The sequence below is a fragment of the Cynara cardunculus genome (assembly GCF_001531365.2).
Source record: "Cynara cardunculus var. scolymus isolate 2C chromosome LG 3, CcrdV1, whole genome shotgun sequence".
Classification (NCBI taxonomy): domain Eukaryota; kingdom Viridiplantae; phylum Streptophyta; class Magnoliopsida; order Asterales; family Asteraceae; genus Cynara; species Cynara cardunculus.
Window position 1 is genome coordinate 37,477,482 of NC_037530.1, and position 10,290 is coordinate 37,487,771.

General features: G+C 32.6%; 1 protein-coding gene across 1 annotated transcript; it reads left to right on the forward strand.

Moving 5' to 3' along the window:
* Positions 1-6,907: 6,907 nt before the first annotated feature.
* Positions 6,908-8,961, forward strand: LOC112509914 (phosphatidylcholine:diacylglycerol cholinephosphotransferase 1-like). The gene is made up of 3 exons (XM_025115123.1): positions 6,908-7,290; positions 7,425-7,562; positions 8,521-8,961. Exons 1-3 carry the CDS (start codon positions 6,919-6,921, stop codon positions 8,803-8,805), a joined length of 795 nt encoding a protein of 264 aa, XP_024970891.1. The 5' UTR covers positions 6,908-6,918; the 3' UTR covers positions 8,806-8,961.
* The last annotated feature ends 1,329 nt before the right edge of the window (positions 8,962-10,290 follow it).

Below are 10,290 nucleotides of genomic sequence, written 5' to 3' on the forward strand. Positions count from 1 at the left end.
GCTAAAGTCCCAAGGCTCCTTACTGATGAAATAGTGAATGTAAAGCCCTCTATAGAAGTGATTACAGTAAATAAGGTAAGGAAGAATGTTGAGGAGAAAATGAAGAAGAACGCCAGTGCTACAGCAAGTTCAGCACTGGTCACAACAATCACCACAATATTAAAGCAGTAGTCAGTTCAAGCAGTGGTCACAACAATCAATATTCATTTTCAAGTACGGCAAGAAAAACATCCGATTGAAGCAAGACATAAATAATACAAAAACCCCTTATAGGATTTGAACTGTGGGTGATGCGATTACCTTCATAATAGATGAACCAGGAAAAGCAGAAATCAACCAAGCAAGGAGAAACAAAATCGAGAGCTTGAGAGATCGAGATGGATACCTTAAATCGAGAGATCGAGAGGTAGAAGACGGTAGGCGACGCAAGGATCGAGAGGTAGGCGACGGTAGGCGATGCGCAGCGATGGAGAGCTTGAGAGAGATCGGGTAGGCGATGCAAGGCGATTGAGAGAGAGATCGAGAGCAATCCTGTTGGCGATGGAGAGGGAGCGAGAGCAGTACGGCGAAGGCGAGGAGAAATAAGAGGTTTTCAGACTTTATGTTACCTCTAAATAAATCAGACCTATTCAGATAAATTAAGCACTTAATTTAAAAAAAAACGCACTTAATACCTCAATGTCTGACCGATTCAGACATAAGAGGCAATTAAGTGCTTTTTTTTAAAAAAACAAACAAGGCCTTATAAAAAAATATAAGAAGATAGTGATGGGTGAGGGGACATGACATTAAATACATGGATGGAAATAGAGTTTTGAATGAAATATTTAACACGTTTTTACACATCTCAACCTTCTTTCAAACCTAACAAGTAACAAAGTCGATACTTCATTAACACACTCATTATTATTTTATATTAATACTAAATAAATATGAAATTAATTATTTAAAATATATTATTTGAAAGTTTTCATCAAAATAAAAGGTTTATATAGTTTCTAATTTTTATTTTATACCTTTTCTATATTATTAATATATAATAAATTACATAAATTAGTCAAAATATAAAAACAATATTTTTGAGGACAATAAAGCAAAAGTTTAAATAACGTAAAATACGATAAATAAAATTTAAATAATGAATAAGTATAAAAAAGGAAGACGTATTTGATGTTCAGAAATAAACTGTGTTTTTTATTTTATATAAAAAAAAATGTTATATTGGTAAAATATAGATACGTTTCATTTGGTTCTGCCTTGTTCTATGAGATGGGGGTGAAACATGCATGTTTAATTCTGTTTCTATCTGTTCCATATAACAGTACTTTTATCATACATGAAACAGTGATTCTTATTCTATTACGTTCAGTCCTATCAACGTACCAAAATCTTGCACAAAGTTTGTGATTTACACTTTTTGATAAGATGTTTGTCAACAAGTTAATATCAAAGATTCCTTCTCTCTCTCACCTAACTTCATTTGTGTCAAGTTATTTCATTTTGTTTAATATTACAAGTTAAATATGTGGTTGATTTTGTCTAAAAATGTAGCATTTTATATTTTATGTTATATAAAAAATAGTATCTTATCAAATGGTTTTTGATCTAACGGTATCGTAGTCTTTGGCCTCTTAGGAGATCAAGAGTTTAAACCTTAAAAAAAATAAAGTAGATGTGTGAGTTTATTTGTTACATTTACCGTATATAAATATTATGTAATTAAAATTATGTTCTTATTAGTTGTCATCAATTCTTAATGATTGTTAATTGTTTTAAATTATTATTAATCATATTATTTTGAAAATGTATGATTACTATTTGGACACATTTAATTGATCCCTTTTCACCATAACTTCCATTTTCACTGGAACTCAACCCTGCATCTACATGTGTAAGTTACAAAGTTGTAGCAGGGTTTTTGGGTGGAGGGTATGTGTACCAAACCCGAAACCCACAATCCTACTTAAAATTCGGTTTTTGTTTTTTATTTATAATCGGGTATTTGTTTAAACCAAAAAATTTGGTTCGATTTGGGCGGGTTCGTCGGGTTTTGCTCGCCCCTACATTTACCTTGTCGGATTAACATGGTAAGAGTCGATAATCTTACCCGGTAAAAACGATGACAATGATAGAAAGTCTTAACTGGTAAGTGAGGATGACGATTCTTACCTCGTAAGTGATTATTAGACAAATTGTTTGTACGACATATATCGTTTTGTTAATTGATTAAGATATGTATCACTGACAAACTTTGTTTTTATTCATATTATGTATAATTGTTATTTAAAATCACCAATTCATATGGTTTTATTAATTAACATATTATACTTGGCAAAAGTTGGTTACTGAAAATTCCATCCGGCCACACACGAAATCCGCCTCCAAGTACACAACATGAGGAGATTACTTTTTTACTCACTCAGCGGCTGAGTCTAGCCGGGGGAGGGGGATTGAACCCAAGACCTGTCTTGTATTTGGGTAGAGTGGCAACACCTCTTATCAACTGGGCTACACGCCACAAACGTTAATTAACGTATCATATTATTGGTGAATCCTTTTAATTATATTATGTAATGATTGATAAATATAAATGCGATATATACATATGGACCGAACGTATATCGGAAATTTGAGTTTTTATGTTTAATGTACTTTTTTAATAGATAAATACATGGGTTTAATTAACAGTGTCGAATGACATCAAGGAGAACCAATTCAATTGTTGTTTGACGATAGTTCTATAGAAATTCGATATTAAGGGGGTGTTTGGGATTGCTTATAAAAAGAACTTATCGACTTATGCTGGTGTAGCACCGGTGATGAGCACTTTTGAGTGTTTGGATATTTAGCTTTTACCGGTGTCAAACCGGTAATAAGAAATTTTTGAAGAATTTAAATCATTCTAACTTATAATAAGTTGATAAGGACTTTTGTAGAAAAAAAACATAAGTTATTTCAAATAAGCAATCCCAAACACCCCTTAGCGTTTGGAAAGTAGACAATTATTATCGAATTTTCCAGTAAAAAAGTAATATTCTTTTGATAATACATTTGTTATTAAATAAACTCTAAAACCTAACAGCAAAGGGCCTTTGGCCTAGCGGTATGTGAGTCTTTGGCCTCCTACAAGTCAAATATTCAAATTCCATCAAAGGTCAGGAGGGCGTTTAAATTTATTTATTTTATTTATCGTATATAAATATTATATATACAGTTGGAACTTTGTTAGAAAAAGATGTATATCTTAGGAAACTAGTCTCACGTAGGAGACTCGTGGAAATTGAACTCACTTAATAAGTACCAACATTTGAGCATTAAATAAATCATTTAAGAAATTGGGTATTGGCGTGTAGGTGTTCTCCTCGACATAAGTACATATTAAATGTTAAAGATATGGCCTTGGGGCTCACTAGATCAAGGATGCTAGACTTGTGGGAAATAGAGGTTGGCGCGGGTTGCCAAGCGACTAAAGTCGCCTGACAAGTCGCGTACAACACTAGAGTATCACAAAGGAACAAAGTCTAAAACCGAGTTCCCAAGCAGGTTAAGTCGTGCGTAAAGTCGCGTTCGCCCCTTTCGGTTTGTAAATCAGTTATGAGAGAAACGTATAAGATCCCGACTTCTTCCAACACGAATTCTCTCTCGATTCCCTCTTAATTTTTTGGGGTTCTCTCTCCTCTTTCATAAAAAATCCATCGCTAAACAAGTTTGATTCGCTAGATTAAATTCTTACTTGAATAATTTTGTTGTATCCTCTAGATGGACGTTATACCTTTTTCGTTATAGAGACTTTATTTGGAAAATTATAAAAAGATGATAAATAGACGAAAATACCCCACAATTCAATCAGATTACACATGTTTTTTTTTTATTTTGATAAAAGGAGGGACTTAAAGTGTGCATTTTTGTGTACTACAGGTACCGAAGATGTACTAAGAGGCCGTTTACCTAATCACTTACCCGGTAAGCATTTATCGGTAAAATTCAACACTATCGCTTACTTACTAGGTAAGATTTTATTCATTAAAACGTATCGTATACAACAATTTATCCCGGTAAGCGCTAACCATGGTAAGAGTTTTCGTCCTCATTTACAGGGTAAGACTCTCGATTCTTGCCTTCGCCCTTACCAGGTAAGATTTTTAGTCTTTGCCATATTCATCCGGTAAAGTAAAGTGACTTGGTAAGCGCTTACCCGGGTAAGCATTTGGTAAATGGCACCTAAATGCGTTTGAGAGACCTTACTCAAACAAACCACAAAGCAGAGGGACCAAGAATGTAAAAGCCTGATTTAATTATTTCTGGGAAAAGGCTAGAAAATCAAATAAGTTTTCGGTTTTTTTTTTATGAATGATTAAGTTCTTGAATCTTTTAAATAAATAAACATCGAGCTTTATAATTTTTAACAATTAAGCCTCTAAACATTTGTTTTGGGTACATAAATCTCGTCGAACATTTAAAAATTGGTAATTACATTCTATTAACAAAAAAAAACTATATATAACTGGTTAGAAAGATTTTAAATAATACAACTCTAAATCAGTTTTACCGTTCATGCTCTACGCCATTCAGATCTCTCGCACCCAACACCATCGCTTCGCGTCGCCGTCTTATTGTTGTCCGCTCTTCATTGGTGCTCATTGTCGTAGTTGGCCTCTACCATAGACCCCTTCTTTATTTGATTATTTTGTGTTCCGATTCTCCATTCTTTTTAATATATTTATACACACTTAACTAAATTATTAGAAAATATGGAGAATCGAAAGGAAAAAAAGAACAAATCAAATCAATAAATCGATGGCAAAAGGCAGCAACGTTTGCTCTGCTTTGTTCGACTCGACTCGTTAAGTTAAATGAGTTTTATTTAGTGTTCGAGATCGACCCGAACTCGAGAATTACTAAGCTCAAACCTTCCACTTCCGTCTTTATAGGACGTATACGGTCCTCAAGGATCTTTTTCTCTATTTTATAAGTATATATTTAATGATGTTTTTTATTAAACTTGATGACACATTGTGCATGTGGCCTCATAAATTTCATGTCACACCATACCACATTCTAAACTTTCATCTATTTTTAGCATAACCCTAAATATGCTTTATTTGGAATATTAATTCAATTTCTTAAAATATCTATCAACCTTATTTCATATTTTTCATGTCATTATCGTAACTGTCAACTAAATAATAAAGTTTGTCGTGGGCAGAGAGAAAATATTTTTTTAGTGATATATTTTATAATATAATTAATAATAAAATTTTCAAAATAATTGAAAGAGGTGGAGTTTGATATAATTTTAAAAATTTTATAAATAAAGTATTAGAAAGGGTGCAGCATTTAAAACCTTTCTTCTTATGAGTAAAAAAAATAACATATTCAAAGTTAAAAGAATATTTTAATGTATCAAAGTATCAACTCGATCAACCCGTACGGTTTGAGTTGGGTTGGGTTAAGATTTGTGTTGGGTTGTAAAGTGTCGTCAACCCGATCAACTCAACCCATGAGCATCCGAACCACCAATTGTAATTTCGATTTTATTTTTAACATAAAATTTGATTTTTTCATCAAGGTATTACATTAATTTTCAACTATCGACAATAAAATCTTCCATCAAGTTGTACCACACGATTTTCCTATAAATATCTGTTTTCAATTTTTTACCTAATTTTTCAAAACATTTAATAAAATTATCAGAAGATACCAAACTATCGTGTTAAAGTTATAAATGTGTTTTTAATATACAGAGTTTATCAATTCATCTTCGACATTCTTCAGAACCAATAAAGTTTGGAATCAAATCTGATCCACCACTCGCGGTGCATCATTTTCAATTCTAAAATAACTTTTAAGAAAAACCAGTTTTTATATAAAAAGATAAAGTTGTAACAGATATTTTTAGGTAAAATATAGAATAAAAAATTTATTAACAAAATAGATTGTATATCTGATGGAACTAAGACTATGTTTACTCACAATCTCTTTTAACCCGATATCAATTAAAATGTTACTTTATCTCTCATTCACCTACAATATTATTATATTATTAAAATATTTAATACAATTAAAAATAATATTTATCTCTTCTAAATATATAATTTTAAAATTTCTTAAAATAAAAAAAGTGCTTCCCATTATTTTTAAATAGAATATAAGCGCAATATAATGGAAATTCGAGGCAAAAAAAATATATTTTCGGTATTTTTAATTTAATATTTATATTAAATTAAGATTGAACCTTTACTTTAGGTAGCTATTGACCTTTTAGACCAGCTTTTCCAATTTATGTACATCAAATGACTCCCGTTAATTTTATTTATTTTTATAGAAAAACAAGTAATTGTAAAAATGTCTAAATTTAAACATATCTATAAATAAAAAAAAATATTATTTTAATATTTTTTTATTACATTAAAAATGAATGTTAAAAAAATTATTAAATATATCAAATATTTTAATAATATAATTAATATTAAAATTGTTAAAATAGAGTAGTAGTTGGAATTGAATATAAGGGGGTGTTTGAGATTGCTTATTTGAAACAATTTGTACTTTTTTATAAAATCATTTATTAACTTATTATAAGTCAGAAGAGTTTAAAACTTCTTTAAAAACTTCTTATTACCGGTTTGGTATCAATATAAGTTGTTTATTCGAACACTTAAAAGTGTTTATTACCAGTGTCATATCAAAATAAGCCAATAAGTTATTTTTACAAGCAATACCAAACACTCCTCTAATTCTCTTTAAAAAAAATTAATTTTAATATTTTATATTAAAAAATGATTTAATTAAAGCAAGTAATCTGCGTTTTGCTTCCATTCCTGCAGATAACGCTTCCCCATGGGATTCTCCGCCACTCGCTACCTATAAGTACCTCCACTCTTATCTTCTCTTCTCCTCCATTCATTCCCGCCAACCATGGCCGCTGATAACCTCCACCACCGCTCAAAGCCACACACCACCACCCTCCTCCAAAACCCCAACCACATTTCCATCACTAATTTTAACCTCAAGCATAACAATAATCATCATGATTCCAGCACCTGGTCCTTCGCCGATGCCTCCTTCCTACAATGGACGATTGCGGATGTATTCGGTGTCTTCAAGCACCATCCGATCCCCTGCTTCTTTGCTCTTTCATTGTTGTTTTTCATGGCGGTCGAGTATACGCTCCGGATGATTCCGCCATCATCTCCGCCGTTTGATATCGGCTTCCTCGCCACCGTACATCTCCACCGTATCCTCGCCTCGAGTCCTACTCTCAACACCATTCTCGCAGGACTTAATACGGTAACAATCATTCTCTGATCACAATTTTTTCAAAATCCGATTCGAAATCACGAATTAAACACAGATCTGATGTCAAATTGGCATGCAGAATAGATTCGATTGATTAATTTGTGATGTTAATTTGAATTTTGAAGGTGTTTGTGGCGATGCAATCGGCGTATATCATAGGGACGTTGGTGATTGAAGGGCGGCCGAGAGCCACCGTGGCGGCGCTGTTCATGTTCACTTGCAGAGGGATATTAGGCTATTCAACTCAGCTTCCTTTGCCGGAGGTAGACGTCGTCATTAATTTCAACCAATCTTCTATTTCAAAACGATACATTCACTCTGCACCGCTCGTTTTCGATAACGATTCTTTTCTAAACCACAAATTCACTTCTCGAGTCTCTATGGAAATAGAAATATATATATATATATATATATATATATATATATATATATATTTGGAGGTTCAAACGAGAATACCTCCATTTTACGAGAACACAAGAACATCCTTATCACATGTGATAATACGCGTGAGAGAACCTGGTGGTATACATACGTGTATATATATATATATATATATATATGTGATGCTATAACGAGTTTGTAACTTATGCATTATGAGTTGTACATAATGCTATGGATTTGGTGGGAAATTGATCCATTAAAAGGTGGCCATTTTCGTGGTAATAGTTGACAAATTGTGAAAATCTCTTAAAACGTGTCTCCCCTTTTCCCATTAAATAAGTCCTCTTGTAACGTCATAGGTGTCTCTCTCACACACATATATACATATAGAATTGGGTTATTACAACGCCTTACATTTATATAGTCAATACAACTCAATCTCAATTGTTTATTTAATTTGATGAATATGTAATTTTAAAGAAGTTTTGATTGTTTTCTAATATAAAATATTGATCATAATCAATGAATTTTATTCATCTTCTATAAATATATAAATCATAATACATGAACTCTTATCATTTTCATAAATATTACAATTTATTGGGTTGTACAAATACGATGAGTTGTATTTGTAACAAACTATATATATATATATATATATATATATATATTACGTGTTCTATAGTTAGAATCTCACGTGAGAAATTTAAAGTTGTGTCGAAAGCAAAGGCGTTTTACCGACCACCCATATCCATGAATGCTTTAATCGTGCAACATGCACAAGTTTGATGTGTAAAAACACCAAAGTAGAAGTTAAAAATGTTTGGTGTATGTGTTCAGGGATTTTTGGGTTCGGGTGCGGACTTTCCGGTAGGGAACGTGTCGTTCTTCTTGTTCTATTCGGGTCACGTGGCCGGATCGGTGATTGCATCATTGGATATGAGGCGGATGAAGCGGCGAGAGTTGGCGGTTCTGTTCGACACCTTGAACTTCCTACAAGTGGTGAGGCTTCTGAGCTCAAGAGGACACTATACCATCGACTTGGCTGTCGGAGTAGGTGCCGGCATGCTCTTCGATTCCCTTGCTGGAAAATACATGGACAAGTCTGCAAACATCTTATCTTGACCTCTTCGGATTCTTGATATTTGTACAATTACTCATTAGGATCGAGGTTTTTCAATTACAATTGGTTCCAACATCTTTTAGTTTTGTAACCTCTAATGTTCATGTGCATTCATCGTATTAGAATATGTGGAGCCTCTTTTAATTAGGGGTCGTTTACCAATTGCTTACCGACAGAAGGCACCAATCATATTTACTTAGGGGCCGTTTACCAATACTTACTCGGGTAAGTGCTTACCGGCAAAATCAAAACTATCATTTACTTACCGGAAAGATATTAGTTCACCAAAACGGTATCGTATGCAACAATTAACCTGGTAAGTGCTAACCGTTGTAAGAGTCGTCGCTGTCATTACCGTGTAAGACTCTCCGTCTTTGCCTTTAGCTCTTAGTGGGTAGGATTTTTGGTCCTTGCAATGTTGATTCGGTAAGATAATGTGACTTGGTAAACGCTTACCCGGATAAGCGTTTTGTAAATGCCCCTCCAGTCGAATAGGGACCATTTACAGGGTAAGGTTCTCAGTCTTTGCAAATTGCCATACTTACCGGGCAAGGTGAGAACATCCACAGTGGTAAAACCTTTAAGAAACCTCACGTGCCATAACTTCAATAAAACTCCACAACGGAGGTTCTTACAAAAACCTTACTTTTCATTTTTTTTTAATTTACAAAATATAATATACATATATGTAAATATATGTATGTATAGAAGCGATCAAATGCAAACCATCCATATTTGTATAAACTGTGCAAACCATCCGTATTTGTACAAACTGTGCAAACCACTACAATCCGTCGATTTCATTGTTTAATTTAATGAAATTGTTTCATGAAACTGTTTAATTTGATGAAATTGTTTCAGATATGATTATTATTATGTTTTAATGAAACTGTTTCATGTATTTTTCTAAAATTATGATAATATCTATAATTAACACATTCTACAACAAAAATGACTAATCAACATCTCATAATTACAAAAAATTTACAACGAACAATTTTTATTATAATAATTAATGCATCTTTTCTGTATCAATTTTAACTTATATGTTTTATATATTTATTAAAAGAAAATAAATGGTTAAGGAATAATAAAAATAATAACATAAATATAAGGTTTCATCTAACCGAATCCTTCACCTTGGGGTGCTCCGGTCTGTTTGTCAAAAATAAAGACAAATGATAGCCCTCTACTTTGCCAGACAGGAAACCCTTTTCAAACACCCCCTTCTATTCAGTTTGACTACAAACAATTCTACGTTCCACTTGACTCCTACCCATAGCGTGACATCGATCAACGAAATAGACCTCCTTCTTTCAGAATATATATATATATATATATATATATATATATATATAGGGGAGCGATCAAATGCAAACCACTCAATTTGTACAAACCGTGCAAACCGCATTCAACCAATCATAATTTTTCATTTTATTCATTTTTTTGTAATTATGAGAGGTTGATTAATCATTTTTATTGTGGAG

Bases quoted from the DNA above. Each gene is read 5' to 3' on its own strand.
- LOC112509914 (XM_025115123.1), top strand. From the start codon at position 6,919: ATGGCCGCTGATAACCTCCACCACCGCTCAAAGCCACACACCACCACC. The intron at 7,291-7,424 runs GTAACAATCATT...TGAATTTTGAAG, and splicing joins TTCTCGCAGGACTTAATACG to GTGTTTGTGGCGATGCAATC. The intron at 7,563-8,520 runs GTAGACGTCGTC...GTATGTGTTCAG, and splicing joins CTCAGCTTCCTTTGCCGGAG to GGATTTTTGGGTTCGGGTGC.